The 18,999-nt window shown below is 44.3% G+C and overlaps 1 protein-coding gene across 1 annotated transcript in view; it reads left to right on the top strand.

Annotated features, from left to right (window-relative positions):
* Window positions 1-18,999, top strand: part of plxnd1 (plexin D1) — a 114,795-nt gene that overhangs the window by 16,883 nt on the left and 78,913 nt on the right. The window contains exons 5-9 of the mRNA XM_079488658.1: window positions 6,542-6,671; window positions 9,297-9,474; window positions 9,864-9,972; window positions 15,794-15,893; window positions 17,965-18,063. Of these exons, the coding sequence (XP_079344784.1) occupies window positions 6,542-6,671; window positions 9,297-9,474; window positions 9,864-9,972; window positions 15,794-15,893; window positions 17,965-18,063 (616 nt within the window). The remainder of the gene's footprint in view (window positions 1-6,541; window positions 6,672-9,296; window positions 9,475-9,863; window positions 9,973-15,793; window positions 15,894-17,964; window positions 18,064-18,999) is intronic.

Here is an 18,999-nt window from a genome sequence, read left to right on the forward strand (position 1 = left end):
GCTGCTTGACCCAACCGCAGATAGAAGTTTGGAGTCGATCTAGACAAGAGTCTTTATGTCAGTCAGTCAGCATTCAAAGGAATGCACTTTTTGTACCCTTTGTTGACCTCCGATCATGTGCCATGTAGCCTGGGATATGTCTACTGGTGTGTGCCTATTAGCGATTTTGTATGCGTGTGTGTGTGTGCCTAGGCTATAGCATGCATGTGTCCGTGACTGTGTGTGTGTGTGTGTATCCTGACATAGCCCATATTTGGGGACACGTTTTGAACATTAAACCAGTTCATTGGAAATACTTGTTGGCGCCAATAAGATTTGAATTAGGGTAAGGGTTAGCTTTAGGCATGTATGTGTTAGGATAAAGGTTAGGGTAAGAGTTAAGGTCATGTTAGGGTTATGTTTAGGGTTGGGGTTAGACTGGTTATGGTCATGGTCATGGATAAGGGAATGTGGAAGAGGATGTGGAATTAATTTGTATGGGTTTGGACGTGTGCGTGTACCATACTGTATTCTACATGGACATGTATGTTCAAGTAGACTATACAGAATGTTTATGTGTATATGTGAATGCCTGTCTATGCACGATGCTGGGAGAACATTCGTATCAGCTGATCTTCTCTTCTTCTCACATCTCTGGTTCACAGACACCCAGGGAGTGGAGACTTTTCTCAGTTCATATTTTAGCTCTTCTTGTTGACTCTGGTTATTTTAAGAAGCTGTTTGGAAGGAAACTCTGTGTGCAAAAGGAACTGATATGGTGAGCGTGACTTTCAGTGTGATTTTGCGCACTCTCGCCTTTGTGTGCGTGCGTGCGTGCGTGCGTGCGTGCGTGCGTGCGTGCGTGCGTGCGTGCGTGCGTGCGTGCGTGCGTGCGTGAGTGCATGTGTGGATGTGTGTTTGAGACACCACGTCTGAAGGTGTTTATGAATAATCTAAGTATGTGTGTTAATCAGCATTTACATGATGCTGTACGTGATCATTTACACCAGGGGTTTTCAACTGATTGTGAACCAGGGACCACCAGCCTGACTAAGAATCAACCTAGGGACCACTCTTACCACTGGGCTAAGATTAGGGCTTTCGTAACACTTGCTATGCAATGCATCCCATGTGGTCTATTGATTATATGGGCCCATTTTCTAATAATGATGACAAGCTGGTACAGTTACCCTTCTTGAGATTCTAACTCCCTTTTCTGTGGAATTTCTTAACCTCAGACTTCACAGTAACTGACAACATTGACACACCTCCACTGAACAGTGCACAAAAGTTTAGTGCACTGTTCAGTGGAAGAAAAATACAAAATCTTCACTTTGCTTACTAATCGTGTTACCCATCGGCAAAACAAAGGAAAAAACATGCCCTCTTTTCCTTTGAATCAGAATTAGAATTATTGATGTGAGTCAACAGTCTGTCTCGAGAGACTACTAAATGCATGGTCAGAGACCACATGCAATACCTTCACGGACCACCAGTGGTCCATGGACCACCTGTTGAAAACCCCTGATTTACACCCTATCCAAACGGTTACTGTGGATAATGACTAGAGGAAGCAACGCATGTTTTAAACACTATTTTTGAAAAGAGGAAGGAATAATAGGACACCATTCTCGTGAAGAAGCTATAGCCTCACACTGGGCCTGGCACGCAATGCCAGCCTTCTGGTCAGTGAGTATGGATGAGGGACATTCCTGGTCAGTCATGAGATCACGCTGTTTGCAGATCCGTCTGTGAATCTACTTCTCTTTTGTTGGCCAAATCAGTGTTTCCTAAACAGTGTTTTTATGGGTCACAAGTAAACATCCTGGGGACTTTTTGGATCGTTTGGTTTTCTCAAAGAAAGCATTTAATTTTTTTTTGTCCACAAAACATTTTCAGAAATCAGGAAAAAATTAATGAATCTTAAAATGAAAATAGCTGATCTATAAGCTCACAACGGGTCACATCACAACGATTTCTGATATTGTACATTGGCTATTTTCACTATTTTCTATGTGCTATTAATTCATTACACATTTTTGTGAGTTTTGGTTGCCGGGAAGACTCAACATTTATCTTCTCGGGCTTGAGTTGGAACACTTGGGAACCCTTGGGCTAGATCATGGTTTTTCCTGCATGCCGTTCTTTGTTTGTATTCTGTGTAGAGCCTTGTGTGTATTTCCTGTTCCCAAAGATAAAAATCCAGAGTTTATTTGAGTGTGAGAATGATGTGTTTTCACACTTCATGTTCTCGTGAATGGTAATTCATCTATTGGACATGAATGTTTCCTGACCCCATCATCATCGTAAATCAAAGTGCAGTAGACATGATTAACTCTAAAGTCCTCTGTGTTAATATATTCATTTGTATCTCTGAGAGTGTACAAATGGAACAGCGTACACTATATCTATCTATACTGTATAGACTATGTTAATGCAATATACAGTTGGAGGCCATCGATATTGTCCTTTTCTTTTTGCTGAGGTTTGCGTGATCTGCGCAAAAGGACAGTTAACCCATTTTGGGGCGGGAACCCCTTTTGGTGTTTTAAACATTGTTATAATTTAGCTATTGAAAAATAGCAGATCTACAAGCTCATAGCGCGCCACCGAGTGGCGCGCTACGAGCTTGTAGGTCTGCTATTTTTGAAAAATCGTGAAAATATTTATTTCAGAAAACTGGAGGATTTAGAAGGATTTTTTGAGGTCAGGCCTAAATGGGTCAAATGATAAGGGACGATATCGGTGGCACCCAACTGTAACTAGTACATCTGCAGTGGTTGGAGGTGGTCTTCCTACTCTTCCAGGGGTTGACACTAAGGTCTCAGATGCACTTGCCCGCACAGGTCATGTCCTACAGACTTGCCCAAAGGTCATGCCCATTTGCCCGAAACTGTTTAACACAGGGTTCTCATACCTCCATGTTTTTGCCAAATACCTACATAGCTATGAAAATGGGTTCACTTGTTATTTTATATTGTTTAATTAAAGACAGAGCAGTCTGGCCACGTTCAGGTGTTATAAGCTGAAAGATATATTGTGTTGTGTTTATACTATAGACTGGTTGAATAAAGGTCCCTGAATTTCATAACGTAATATCACATGTTTTGAAATCATATGATAAACATGTATAAGTGTATAATATGTGTCGTATACGTGCAACCCCTGGCGGTCATACTAATCCATGACTTATGCAGCCCTGGCTTTTTGGCAACCCAGCCTGGTGGGTTGCTGCTAGTTGGAAGTGCGGTCGAAATGCGGTCTCGTCTATAGGAGCCTAGGGTTTCGAATCCCGCATGCGGGACATGATAGAAGTTATGATGGATTGCAATGAATCAAGCCGAGTCATCCTGCCATGGTAGTGTTAGAACACGGGCCACTGTCCTGATGGTGACGGATGGTGTCCTCACAGAGTCCATTGTAGCGGGATGTTGTGGAGTTTGTTGAGCCGCTGAGACACCATATCGTCAGAGTTTATGAGTTGTGCTGGTGGTGTGGAGGGGATTTTTCTACGGCTTGCAGAGCCATTTAGTTCTATTCTTAGCGCAGCAGCTGACCTCACGGCCCTCCATAGTCCCCCAGTGGCTGTGAGACAAGAAATCTGGACACTCACTCGCTCTCCTCAAACAAACACATGCTGAGATTCACACCTAATGCACGCACACACACACGCACACGCACACACACACACACACACACACACACACACACACACACACACACACACACACACACACACACACACACACACACACACACACACACACACACACACACACACACACACACACAGAGATTGGTAATACTACACTTGTGTGGACATCAACTTTTTGGAATGGCAATTTTAGAAATGCCATTTTAGCCCAAACCCTGAAGCCTGAGCTGTACTTAGTTGTATTAGTTTGGCTGCACACCAAAAATGACAGATCTACAATAACAGGCAGATAAACAACCAGATTGCAGCATGACGCATTGCAGATCTGCTGTTTACCATGCGTGACACTGACATGCAGTTAAGTAGCTATAAATCAGGCATAATTCCAACCCCAACCCCTAAAGATAACCTCTAAATGCCTTATTCTAATCCTAACCCCAACGTGAATCTTTTCCTAATTGTAAGCCCAACCCTAAAAGTCTTATTTTACCATAAAACTGCCTCAGAATATCTATTTTTCCATCTCTACTTTACATTTGACCCTCACAAGTATGTGTGCACACACACACACGCACACACACACTCTCTCCCTCTCTGTCTCTTTCCCACTAGTCCCCGTCTCAAATTCTCACACGTTTTTGTTTTAAAGTAACTGTGAAAGTGGGAGAAGTAGTGCTGCAGTCCCCAGGCAGGCCCACTCTGTTGTTCTAACCGACTCCAGCCTCCTTACAGTGGAAGGACATGTCGTCCTTGCATTCTGCACTACAAATGAACCGCATTGTCCTTGAGAGGCTTATTAGTGCAACAGTAGTGGGAATGTTGGGCCACCCTGCTTGATGAATGCGCTCTCACAATTGTTTTATCTTATGCACACATCATGCGCAAATAAAGACCCAGTCCACACACACACACGCGCGTGCACGTGCACATACGCACACACAGCACACAAATACATGCATGCACGCATAGATCGCACAGATTAGCAGCAGATAAAGAGACAGGCTGGTACTTCCTTAATTGAATTATTGGAAACTGGCCCCTGATCTTTAGTGCCTGCAGGGATGGGGTTGTCATGGTGATGTGCGTGACCCGGAGTCAAACAGTGGGGTTGTGTCGAGCCAGACGAGCTGACAGTCCAGGCATGCGTGTGACATTACGAGACTAGAGACACTCATAAATCGGTGGGAAGCAGACCATGAATCCCAAGGCTGAGCATTTGTCAAGTGCCAGAAATAGGAAGAGGAAAACGCCAGAATATGCCCTCATTCTCCATGCAGGGAAGTAAAGATGACTTTAGAGAATCGTTATTTCGTCGTTAAGGGTGGTATGTATTGCATTTGGTGACTCACTGTGAGGGATGCATCAGTGCATGCAACAACTCAATCCAGCAATTATCCACGTGAACGCTAGCGCCCCCTTTTCTGGGGAGAGCATTCGACGAAAAAACTGCGTTTCAATGCGTTGTGACTGTGAGTGGAACTGGTATTTTCAGCAAAGAGAATTTGGTGTAGAGGGGAAAAATTAGCCTGGGGGACCCCGGTCGATGAAGTAATAAGGTTTAAGTTTAAACTGAGCGGTCCACACTGCCTACACTACTGAAGGGTCCAGCCGTCTAGAACAGCGCTGGTCTGTCTGTATGTTCTCTGAGCAGACGGTCTGGTTGTGCCAAGGAAATTAGACCAATCACAACGAACTACACAACTCGGCTGATGCTGCTACTTTGAGTGGCAGTCGGGGCAAATGTTCTCGCGGGAACATGATTTACTATTCTCTGCCTATTGGGTCACAACTCGAACGGCCCTGAGTCGGCTCAATCAAACTTTACAACGTTCAACACGGCAGCAACTCGCTGGCTTTAGCTCGCTCGGTGGTGCCACGTGGCTCAAGTTCGCTTGAGACGGCGGGCCTCCGACACGGTCTAAGTCCATAGAGTTATATATTTAGGTTATATATTTTAGTCCACAGTTGTTGTAGGCGAGAGGCAAATACAAATATATACTTCTATAAAAATAAACAGGAAATCATCATATAAAGAAAGTAAAAGGGTAAAACATATACAGTAAGGGGAAAAGGGGGTGGGTCTGGGGACTCAGACTTTATTTACGGGGGCCAGTTAGGAATTAGGAAAGACTCAGTTATCAGAAATCCAAAACAGTGAACATGAACACTTACGCTAAATGTGAAATAATGAAGGAAACATTCCATCCACTACTGTAAGTAGAGAAATGTTTTCAATTTACATTTTAAGATTTGGGGTAAGTCCACTTTAGCATGTTTATATGCATCAATACTCAACTGATGCGGCTAAGTGCACAGTAGCACATAACACAACACAACACAACCTAGACCTTTTTCATGGCACCCACATTGACATGAACTAGAAAAAAAACAGGTGTTACCAATGATACTACTAATTAAAGCGGCATTCCGTTTAGTGTGGCAGAGCTGTTCAGTTCCAGTGAGCACAAAGTAGCACTCTCCTGACTCAGTTTGACCTGAATGGAACACAACCTTAATTATGTGGTAACTAACACCTATATTTTGTGTCAAAATGGCTGCAGTGAAAAAGGTCAGTTGCTGCTTCGTTCACAAACTGCACACTTGCTATCTATAGCTACAGATTGCACCAGGAAGCCATGGCATTATTTAACAGTCTCTTGTTACTTTCATAGGTGTATTTGCCTTTTTTTTTACCTTTATTTTTTGTGTCATTCAAGACTACACACTCAGCAACAACCTTTCACTTTTCTATAACACCGTCCCATGGGCACCAATTTATGATTTTGCCCATGGGTGCTCAACATCAAGACCCCCAGCATACTTACCAGTTGTTGCACAATGTACAACACCGGCCCGGTAACTAAGTGTAAATCAGGCTTTAAGTGTCACCATCCATTGTTTTTGTAGGTGTACCATCCAGAAGGATTGTGCCCAGGGGCCATTGGCACGCTGTTGGATCAGCATGGGTGAAGGCCCTCAGCAGTGCCCCTCCATGACCCTGATGCCTCCAGAGATCAGCTTGTCAGCGGACATCAAGGTACCGTCAACGTGCGCCACTTGTGCTTTAAAAAAAAGAAGATATGAGACTTATCGTCAACCCAATGTCTTTACATGGTAAAATGTTAATGATGTGATAATTAGCCTCTCAGATAGCTGATATATTACGGAGATTATACAATTATTTAAGTCATTACACTGCGCTGGAAGATTTGACATTGAATTAGTAGGGCTATCCATTATTATTAGAGGCTGTCATGACGTATGCTTAGAATGTTATGTAGATAGAACACTGTTGAGCCAGATGTTTAATGTTTACCTGGTATCCTAGCTACTTTGTTGGAGATAACTGTTTTCCTTGCACTCTATTTGCTTGACCCGGGCGACCGTAAAGAGTGGCTAGAGAGGCTCCAGCTGGTGTGTAGAAGTGTCCCTGAGCAAGACAATTAACCACTGGTTGCTGTATTAATGGCACTTCCCCACTGGTCCTAATAGTTAGGATGGGTTTAATACAGAGGACACATTTTACGAATGCACAAAATACAGTTATAAATACCCCAAAATGACAAATTGGGACCGATAATAATAATAATTTAATCAATCGTTTATTTAATTCTCTGAAGACACACAGAGGCTTGAGACCCTCTTCTCCAGTGTGGTAGAGATTGCAAGTTTAGATAACCACAAAACAGTTTTTTTCACCATTTTCTGATGTTATTCTATCCCATACTGACTAGTACAATAATTGATATTTTTCATATTGGTCCACTCGCCCGATTCCCTCCGAGTCCCACCGCAACTATCGCCTATTCAATCCTCAGTCTACAGCGGTAGTGTCCCAACTGACTTGCCGTATTGTTGATACGAGAGCTTTGTCTCAAATCACGGGAAAAATCTCGTCTCGCGAGACTTCCGGTCCTGTAGGACCCGGAAGTCTTGTGAGACGAGACTTCGAGAAATCTATTCACCTACCACTCCCGCTCTAAGCTGCGATGGGACTCGGGAGGGACAACAATGACCAATATGAAAAATGTCTATTGTACTTGTCAGTAGGGGATAGAATAATGGTGAAAAACAGTTTTGGCCGGAATTTCCCTTTAAGATGACTAAATTAACAAACACAGACAGGTCACAAATCACATCGCATAGTTCATCCACAAAAGTATATAAAAAAGAAGGTTACGTTTAACCAGAGTTGATATATCAGACTGAAAATGTCCAATAGGGTAACAAAGACTGGCACTTGAACAGAGCCTGTAAATTATTCCAAGTATGCGGGGCACAAAACTATTTGACCATTTACCCTTGTTGTTTGTTGACTAGAGTTAATGTCATTTACTCCAATCTTGCACTTTGTAAGTGGCTTTAGATAAGAATGTCTGCTAAATGCCTAAACTATATATCGTAAAGTAGCACAGACAGGTCATTCATTGGGGATATATGTCCAGTATGTAGGTCAGATCAGTTTGGATAGATTGAGCAGCTGTTCAATGCACACGCATCAGTCAGCGCCACAGGAAACTTGGCCCAAGGCCGTCTCCCCAAACAGGAAGCAGCAGGCAGGAAGCAGGAAGTCAGTGCCGCAGCCAGGATGTGATCCATTGTTAAGACGATTGAATGTCGTTTTATGAAACTTGTTGCCGCATGTCGCTACCACTTCAGCCACAAGCTGTCTGGCAATGTGTCACGTGCCTCTTTTTCTATACGTACACAGATCGACCAATCTTCACTCAAACATGTACATAACTTATCTTAGATTTTGTTCTGTTTCTTTTCTGTTTTTCTCATTGCTTTCCCTCTCTCTGTCCCCCCGGGCCCCATTTATTTCTTTCCTTAAAACAATGAATGATGGAGCTTGCCTAGAAACAAATTTCACCTACTTCTTTGCACCTGTAAACCTGTGATGTGACAATACAATAGATTCCTGATTCTTGAATTTGCTTGTCTGCTATTTTTCCCCTTCCCTCCTGGCTTTCTCGCACTTATCAATTAATTAAATCACGTGCGAGAGGTGTTATGCTTCTCATTATACAGTAGGTATCACATACTTCATCACATAAACAAATGTTGACATGAGAGTATCTGTGCCATCTGTTTCTTCATGACACATTAGTTTTATCTCTTCTCTGCCTGAACTCCAAACCCACTCGCAGCCGGTGGTCCATGCATGCGGCCTGAGAGGGTTGAACCCTCATAATTAACCCCTTAAACCATACATACTTTGTTGGGTCCCCCAGGGGTCCGTACTTGTCTTGGTCCTGGCCTCCTTTTGTCCCATCTAATGTCTTCGCCGAAATGTCAATGTAATGTAACGCCAATGTAAGCTCACAATTTGTGAGCTTAATAGTGTCGCAACTGGATACTTTGTGAGCTTGTAGCTCTGATATTTTTGCCTATTTTGACATGCACAGAATATGGACGCTATTGTCAATGGTTAAAATCCAAATGTATACTTGAATATCTACAAACTCACTACACATCGTAACGTGACACACTCTGAGCTTGGAAATGTTCTATTTTTGCTATTTCTGAAAATGCTTGACAATGTTTGAAAACTTTCACCTACTAACTGTATAATGACAAGCCCTGAAGGGAACCGCAGAGTTAAAGTGGTTAAGATAAATGGATTGTTATAATGTCCCTCCTGTATCTCCTCTGCTCTTAGGACATGGGCATTCTGATAAATGGCAGAGTCCCCGATTTAATTGGCTCCCGTGTGGAGTGCGACTACGGCCTGGGCGTTTCCACGGCTGCGACCGTGCACCTGGACTCCGGTCCCCCTCAGATCCAGACCTGCTCCCTGCTCCCCTGGGAGAGCTACCCTCCCATCCCCCCTGGCAGAGGTTAGACTGTAAAACACACACACACACACACACACACACACACACACACACACACACACACACACACACACACACACACACACACACACACACACACACACACACACACACACACAGTCACACACACACTGAGTTGGCTGTCTGCCAACGCGCCTGCTCACATCTCTTGACTCTCAATAAAATAATTCAGTTACGTGATTTATTAGACTTTTGCGCAATTGTTGGACCGTGAAGGATCAGCAAACATTGGTCTACGAGCAGTGGAAATCAGTCGCTTGAGGATATCACTGTTGTGCTGACAAGTTTGTTATGACAGTGAGATCACCTCCAAATACTTCAGATATTTATGCTATAGCTTGTACGTGTTTGTTTTTGTTTATTTTTTCCAGATCATCTTACTGTTCCCGTGGCGATAAAGGTGAACGGTACGTCGGTAGTATCAGGCAGCTTCATCATCTATGACTGCGAGAGGACCGGCGCGATTTACCCAAAGACATCGTGAGTTACTCACCCGTTCATATGCTCTTTAAGACATAATGTACGTACATTTGCCACTGGATCTTAATTATGTCAACATAGAAATATTTTTGTGTTTTATAACCATACTGTTAGATAAGGTATTTTGGTATGAAAACTCACAATTTTAAGTATGCTGCATCATACGTCTGTCATTTGTAACAAACCAAACTGCTTGACAATTGTGTGAAAAGGAAGCGACTTGTGATGATTTTAATTGTGTTGTCCTGCTTGTATGCCTCTATGCAGGCATACATGCAGCACGGCTTGCCCCAACCAATGTGGCGGCCACGTTGACACATTGCTCCAATGAACTGCAGCGGCCACTGAGCCATATATCCATGACATACTCACACATAAAACGGCATGTTTTATGAGTCATTCAGGGTTGGTAATACTTGTTGTGTCAACTAGCAGCATCCCTTAAAATCCATCCCACCGCCTCCGTCGACTGACTGGATTTGACGCGCGACGGACAAATGAACATGCCTCAAACGGGGCCCAAATACCAATATCATAGCTGGGATTACTGCTGTGCCCCAAGGAGGGCTATGCCAGGCTCTAGTATCGCTCAAATGTCGGCCAAATGTCAGCTGTATTCTCCATGGCTTTCTCGACAAACCCATGCGCACAGTAAAATCCTCAGTATTCATTTATCCATTTGTTGCAACTCAGAGAGAACCAAATGGAGCCGTATTTGTGCACTCTCAGAGATAAGCTAACACTCAGGATATTACAGTGTAGCTTACAGCAGACAACAAAGACTCTCTGATCTGCGTACAACTTCAGAGAGCATTTGTCTCCGTCTTCCAAAGAACGTCTTCTCTCTCCAGTTCTCCTGCCTATCTTGTTTAGGTCACGGTGAGTAAATAGTGCTGACACACACAACCACCAAGGATAGCTTTCTTTAGTATATTATATTTAGCCCACTCTAGGGTTTTCCAGCAGTGAGGATCAAATGTGGGATTAATATTCTGTAGACGTTAAGTCTGAGGAAATTGGATAAGTCAGACGCCCGGGCTGGTCATGTCGCTGTTTGTTCCTGTGTGGAAGGCTGTGGCCTGCATGGCCGTAGGCGGCCCCGGTCACAAAGAGGGCCTTCTGTCTTCTGGAGGACATCCAGCTGGCCTCCGATTGCATGTTTGACCATGTCTGAAGATCTGCTTTATCTGATGGGCCGATCTCTGAGCTTAGAGGGGCTTCAGTGTGTGTGTGTGTGTGTGTGTGTGTGTGTGTGTGTGTGTGCGCGCACGCGCCCCGCATGCGTGTGTGTGTATGTGATTGTGTGTGTGTATGTCCGTGTGTGTGTGTGTGTGTGTGTTTAAGATTGCGCACACATGTTTCTTGTGTCTGCAAGTTTGTTGCGTGAGAGTGTGTTTGTTGTTACTCCCTTTACCCCTAGACAAAAGGGGCGTGACATAAATTGGGGCACGCCCGGGATTTGAACCAGGCCAGGACCTCTCACATGTACCCCAAGTGAGAATCATACCTCTAGACGGGTGTCTGTCTGCATGTGCACGGGAATGCGTTTGTGGGTCTGTGTCCGTGTGTGTGTGTGTGTGTGTGTGTGTGTGTGTGTGCGCGCGCACTGCACACATGCATGTACTGCATGTTAAACTGTATAAGAGACATCAAAAGTGTGAGATCCTGTGTGATCAAAAAGAGCCCCATCAGTCTCCTTTTCAAGATGCTCTGAAGTAAGGTGTGAAAACAACCTTCATGTGTGTGTGTGTGTGTGTGTGTGTGTGTGTGTGTGTGTGTGTGTGTGTGTGTGTGTGTGTGTGTGTGTGTGTGTGTGCGTGTGTACACATGCGTGTGTGCGCTCGTGTCCTCAGCGAGGTCTAGGAGTGTGAAATGAGATGCCGTTTTGTGTGAGGTGATAATGAGCAGAGTGGCGGAGTGCCGCCATGCACTCAGCAGAGCTGATATACTCTGTCTAACTTTAATCACTTCAAGCTGTTCTCTAATAACCCCAGAAAAGAATTAGAAAACGAGACAAAAATTCAGGAGCCTCTTCTCCCCAATGTAACCGGAGAGCGGCTTCTTAAGCCTAATTTGAATACTCTGTAGAGCGGAAGCCTCGCTCGCCTAAAATAACTGATCTTCAAGGTCAGCGGGTCTCAGAGTGGGGTCCGGGGACCCCACAGGGGTCCTTGAGGGGGTTTCAGGTGCAATCCCCAGCCAAATGAGTTAATATAGCATTGAAATCAGTGCAACCGTTTAAACCCTATATACATCGATCTACAATGATGCGTCATGAGCCTGTTCAGCTGTAGATCAGCTAGAAAATGTGAAATATCCTATTAATCATATTTCTCAAACATTTCAACAACATAAATCTTGTATGGGGGTTGCTGCTGGGCGTGCTGGTCTCCACCAGGGCAGGTCAGGTTGTGGCCTCCTGGTGGCTCTATAATAAGCCAATGTGAAAAGGGTTCTTTCTTCTTGCGCCTTGGATGGCAATTGGAGGATTTTAGGCATTTTGTTCCAAAAATGTGTTTTGAAAAAATCCACCTGTTGGACAGGCCATTGGACAGGCCAATGTGAAAAGCGTGGGATATATTCCTCAGCCTAGTCTTAAATTGCACGCTGCGTTCATGATTTGAGGCATTTTTTGTTCAAAATGGGCCAATCCTGCAAATTTTGAAAGCCAAAGTTAGCCAATCAGGATGGAATATGAAATATCGGGCAGATCTGTCTTGATCACATCACTATAGAGATACTGTGTAACGATTTGCGGGATTTTTGGACAAAATAATAGGAGTAATATAAAAAAACTTGTTTTACAAAAGTCGGCCTACTGGTGGTGCTATAACAGGCCGTTCTGGAAAACTTGGGCAGAGGTTCATCGTTGGCATCTAGGGAGTGTGTGTGCAAAGTTTGGTATCGACCAGGTTAACGGTGCCGGAGATTAGCTGGTAACAGACGGACGGATGGACGGACACACGGAGTGCAAAACATACTCTCTCCCGATGCCTTCGGCCTGGTGGAGACAATAACAGCTAATACCCCCAGACAGAATTAGAAAACGGACAAAAATGTGTGAGCCTCGTGGAAGAGAGCTTCTCCTTAAGCCTAATTTAAATACTCATTCTTATTTAACGTCAGGCTCGCTCGCCTAAAATAACTGATCTTCAGGGTAGGCTCGGCAATTAACTGAAAATATAATCATTCCAAACCGACATTTAGAATCTCCAGCAGACTTAATCTTGGATTTTTTTATAAGCGACTAAATCGATTTGTCTGATTAACTACTTAAGCCCTGTATAATATACCATCCATCCATCCATCCATCTTCAACCGCTTATCCGTAGTCGGGTCGCGGGGGCAACAGCTCCACCAGATAGCTCCAGACTTCCCTCTCCAGAGCAACATTAGTCACTTCCTTCTGGGGGATTCCGAGACTTTCCAAGGCCAGTAAGTCGATGTGTTTCCTGCTATCTATATCTATCTATCTATCTATCTATCTATCTATAGATATTATTATCATTTATGTTTTGTTCATTAATTGGAATCGAGGCAAAAGTTTTAAATAATCGTGATATTGATTTGGAGTCATATCGTACAGCCCAAAGTATGACAAAGGCTATGGGCATAATGTCAAACATGGTCAGAAATAGCGATCTATGTGCTGACAACGAATCGTATCTCGTTCTTTTAGCTGTTTGTTGTATAACATATATAGGGGTTAAGTTAGTTTCAGTCTTAATTCATTCACGTTTTGTTTATTATTGAATGGTACACCTATCAAATAATTCGTATTGCGTTGTGAAAAGACGGCAACCTTTTATCCTCATCATTTTCTGTCTTGAGAGGTTCTTCTTTTGTTGTGTTTGCTGGTGTTGACTGTGTGTGCTGGACCAGTTTATGTGTCCGTCCTTGCATGCTCGTGCACTCGTGCGTGCTTGCGCGCGCGCGCGTGTAGACAGTTCTCCCATGACCCTTTCTGAGTGGTTACTATGCAAAGTGTTAATGACAACCAGACGGTAGCATTCCAACCTCACCGCAGTCCAGTTGGACAAACACCTGTCTGTCTGTCTGTCTGTCTGTCTGTCTGTCTGTCTGTCTGTCTGTCTGTCTGTCTGTCTGTCTGTCTGTCTGTCTGTCTGTCTGTCTGTCTGTCTGTCTGTCTGTCTGTCTGTCTGTGTGTGTGTTTGTGCGTCTCTCTCTTTCTCTACTGTATCTCTCTAATTGGAATCTCTCTTTCTTTTCTTAATCTCATTGCTCTCATTGCTTTTCTCCGTCTTTGTTTCTCAATTTCCTGCTCTGCCTCGACTCTTTTCTCTCTCTCTCTCTCTCTCTCTCTCTCTCTCCTTTCCTCCCTTTCACCCTCTGTTGGCAGCATTCCTTTCTTTTTTCCCGTCTTTCCTGGTCTGTGTTTGTCATTTTCTTCTTCGCCTCTCTCTGTCTCGGTCCGCAACCTCCCGTTCCTCTCGTCCTCTGAAAATGCTCTTTTCTTTCTAACATCTTTCTCCTTTGACAGAGACGTGATTGAGAATGTGTGTTTAGCCACTGTGTCCACCGAGAGGCCTCATCCGTGTGCTTAGTGTGTCCGTGTGTGTGTGTGTTTGTGTGTCCGTGCATGTGTGTGCGTGGGTGGGTGGGTGGGTGGGGATCAGGGACAGGGTTACAGGGTCTTGGTTGTTGGTTGTTGGTTGTTCGGTCAAGCTGGAAAAAGGGAGCTTGTGTGTGAATGTGTTATTGTTACCCTTGTCTCTGTGTGTGTGTGTGTGTGTGTGTGTGTGTGTGTGTGTGTGTGTGTGTGTGTGTGTGTGTGTGTGTGTGTGTGTGTGTGTGTGTGTGTGTGTGTGTGTGTGTGTGTGTGTGTGTGTGTGTGTGTGCGCGTGTTCCTTGTGCGTGTTCCTCGTGCGTGTTCCTTGTGCGTACATGTGTTAGAAGGACAGATAGGGGGGTTAGGGAAAACAGACAAGTCCTTGCTGATAAGAGCCTGGAGAGAGACGTCTGCTTCTAATCACGCCGCCCTTTCCTTCCCTCCCTCCCAACCCCCACGCTCCCCCACCCCCCCATCCCATCTTTAAGACCCCCAGAGTGGTGGTGCTATCACTGGGGAGTGCTTCCTATCCTCCTTCCTAAACGCGGCACATCTGTCTGTTTCTGGAGGCGGTGGAGAAGGTGTTTCCTCGTCGTTGGTGCTGTTGGTTTTATCTGGGTGCACTGCAAGCCCACACGGGCGCGTGTGGAGTGACATTAAAAGCTTGTTAGGCTTGTGTATGTACAGGCACACTCTCTGTTGTTGTGTCCTCATCACGTTGGCCCGGCTTGACCTCTGCTGGCTGTGTTGTAACTGTCGGACAGATGACACACAGTATGTCAGGTAACGTTTTACCAGACATACTGTTTGGACGTCTAACATCCACTGGCCCTGTGTGTGCTGCTGGACCAGTTCATGTGTCTGTCCTTGCACACTCGTGCACCTGTGCGTGCATATACTAATTACACAGATGATATGTTTTTGGAAAATTAAACATTTGTGCAATTTCTGATAATGATTGTTTTAGGGGCGCTAGCCGCTCCTATACGCACAGCTTTGTAGCACGGAATGTGATGATTTGATTGGCTGATGTATGATGATGTATGACGATAAGAGCGCCCCTCACTTCACATGAGTGTGATTTTTTTTTATTGTAGATTTGTGTACGGATGCCAAGTTGAAAGTGGATAATAAGTGTGTCTGTCTGTCTGTCTGTCTGTCTGTCTGTCTGTCTGTCTGTCTGTCTGTCTGTCTGTCTGTCTGTCTGTCTGTCTGTCTGTCTGTCTGTCTGTCTGTCTGTCTGTCTGTCAGATGTGTGAGCTGTCTCTCTACCAGGTGGAGGTGTTACTGGGACCAGCAGAGCCACTCCTGTGTTTCCAGTAAGGCCGAGTCAGCACACAACCTGCTGGAGGTGAGAGAGTGACTCACCCTTCATTGCCGTTCATCCATCAGCCACGCATTGCATGATGGGGGATAGCCATTGTATTAAAACATCCTCCTCCTAACCACAGACTCTTATTTAAGTGTGCCTGATCCAGACAGTATTGTTGTCCAAGAAAACAGATCACAGTCTGCTGCTCTGTTGGGCCCAGATGGGTTAGGGTTAGGCAACAGCAATCATGTGGTATTTTTGATACATATTTAAGAAAGATACAATAAGTATATTTTTAAGCATATAAGACCTCGCGTAATTACGCCTTGCTTCCCGGACCACTGGTTGAGAAACAGTGCCTAAATTACTTTCAATCCAGTCATAAAAAACTCAGTTGCTAGTGGTTTAACAGATAAAACTCAGTTGCTAGTGTTTTAACAGATAAAACTCAGTTGCTAGTGGTTTAACAGATAAAACTCAGTTGCTAGTGGTTTAACAGATACAACTCAGTTGCTAGTGGTTTAACAGATAAAACCCAGTTGCTAGTGGTTTAACAGATAGTGGTTTAACAGATAAAACTCAGTTGCTAGTGGTTTAACAAATAGTGCCCCATTTTAGAGCTCCCGTGACCTCCTCTAAACTCTCCCTTCATGGTAGCTTTGGTTGATTTACTCACAGGAATCTGTACGCCAATGAAATCGGTTCACTGTGTCCCCGTTTTAGTAGGGAATTATGTCTAAATGTCAAAACTTGCTTGGTGGCAGTGGCAAAGACATAACTCTGCAACATGGCCCAAATTTCAGAAGGTGGATTCATGCACTCTTCTATTTTAATTATTTAGGTTAGCATATCCACAACAATTGTGTAGTATATTTAGCTTCTGCAGTGTTGTGTGAACTCTCAATGTCAAGATCTTAAATTATTCTGTCAGGCAGACAAACTGCATGCAGTTACAGGTTTATCGTGATTAGAGTCCAATGCCGATCCAATGCCGATCCTGAATTTGGAGAGTCCTTGAAATTATCCACTATCGGGCCACAGCGGCTGCATAATTGGCAAGTCCGATAATGACCAATATGGGCCAGAGTCTTGCTCTAGTATATATTTAGCCCCTGCAGTGTTGTGAACTCTCACTGTCAAGATCTTAAATTCTTCTTCTGCCAAGCAGACAAACTGCCCACAGTTAAAGGTTTCGGGGGGGCTCACGGCGAGGTTGTTAAACTACGAACTGTCATCCAAAAAGCTACAGTAGCCTCATTAAAAGCTATCACAGCCTCCAGACAGCGTCCCTCACCTCCGCAGCGCATACTCAGCTCCTGACAACATCGCTCCTGTGATTAAGTCAGCCACCCCTTTATTAGCGCTCCCTTTGGAATGGGAGCCAGGAGTGAGCTGTAAAACGTCCAGCCGTGTCCCGTGGCTCCGCTGATGAGCTCCCCCTACTCCCCCATCCCTCCACCTCCCCACCTGCCAGCTGACTGACCCGAGGGCCCGGCCTCCCGACTGGGGGCCTGTTGATACTTTTCTGGACCCCCGCTGGGGGAAGAGGACATGACTCATACGTCTGCTTGTTGTCTGTCTGCCGGCCTTGCAAGTGGCCTGAGTGTTTTATTGTCTCGAGAGCCGCTTTATGTTCAGCTGTATATCACCAGACCCAGTTTTGTTGAGCAACCTTGTAAAGACTTAATTGTTTCCCCCCCCTTTCGGTTTGCGATTTCTAGACAAACCTGACATATTCCACTCACGTATACAGTGCACTGTGACTTGATATGAAGAAAAAAAGGACACGTGACAGTGCACGACAGACTTTAAGCGATAAAAAAACCCCGATAATGCTAGCATTTCAAAAACTCCATTAGGTCTTTTGTAATGTAGGTCATGGAGGGACGAGCAGGTCGTTGCTCCTCACATTGTCTGCCAGGTCTCTAATCACACACATTGTATCTCCATTTGAAGCTATTGTTATTCCTCTCACAGCCGACCCGCGCTGCACCCGCTCATTTCCTCCTGCCTCAGATAAACAGGACAGGTATTTTCGGACGCGGATGTGCTGGTGGGCGCGAGCCATTGTTTTCTTTAACCCTCGGTATGTCACTTCCTGCCCCTCCAGAACGCTGCTTCCTGTCCCAGCCTGGCTGCCATGGAGTTCCCGCCGTCCCCCTCTGGGATGACCCAAGATTTCACCTTGTCATTAAACCACATCGAGGAGGTATAGTACCTTTCACCTTGTCATTAAACATTCAAACGTGATACACTTATACTTCATTGACCAGAGTCCCCCAGGGGTCTATACTTGGGCCCCTCCCTTTTCCGTCTATACCAACTCTTCCCAGAAATAGCAGGTATGGGAGCTCACAACATGTCGCAACGTGACACGTTGTGAGCTTGTACATCTTCTATTTTCACAAAATGTTTCCCCAGAATAGGGACGCTAGGGCTAGCCACCTTAAAGAGCTGCAGTATAGGAAGAAACTAGTTTCTTAATTTCATTGTCACAGCAGGGGACAGGAGGTGCTGGAGGACTGAACCATTCATCCATTTTGGAAAATTAATTACTGCAATTTCCAAATCGCAGTGGCTGCAATTAATTCCATAAAGGAGGGAGGCACCTAAATTGGGCTTCTAAACAAGTTACTCTAGTGTTTTATGTAAGTGGTCCATGAATCAAGTACAATATTCATTTCACCCTTAAATGTAGTATACTAGAAGGAGCAACATGTTTAGCTCACTGTCTAGAAGTCATATTTATAGTTTATACTTTATATTACTGCTGACAATGTTCCGTTCTTGACCTTCGAAGAAGCCATAGGTTTTCATTCATTTCAGTATTGTAATCAAATAAACTTGCAGAGACTTGAAACTTGTATGAGGCAGGTTATCCAACAAGGGAAATTCACATCACCTTTATTTTTGTCAAAGTTTGGAGTTTATTTTGTCAAACTGGATTAATTTAAATAGTCCCTGGAGAAAGTCTTGTTTTACGTCTCAAATCCAGATGTCCATGATTGAATCACAGTGATGTGAATATTAGCTGTAGAAGCAGATCCTTTTAAGGTGGGTATGTCACTCTGAAGTGATACACTGGTGATTATTATGGAAATATGGTAATTATCTTTAAAATAGTTTATGCTTATACCAGTAAGAC

Source organism: Electrona antarctica (assembly GCF_951216825.1).
Source record: "Electrona antarctica genome assembly, chromosome: 2".
NCBI lineage: Eukaryota > Metazoa > Chordata > Actinopteri > Myctophiformes > Myctophidae > Electrona > Electrona antarctica.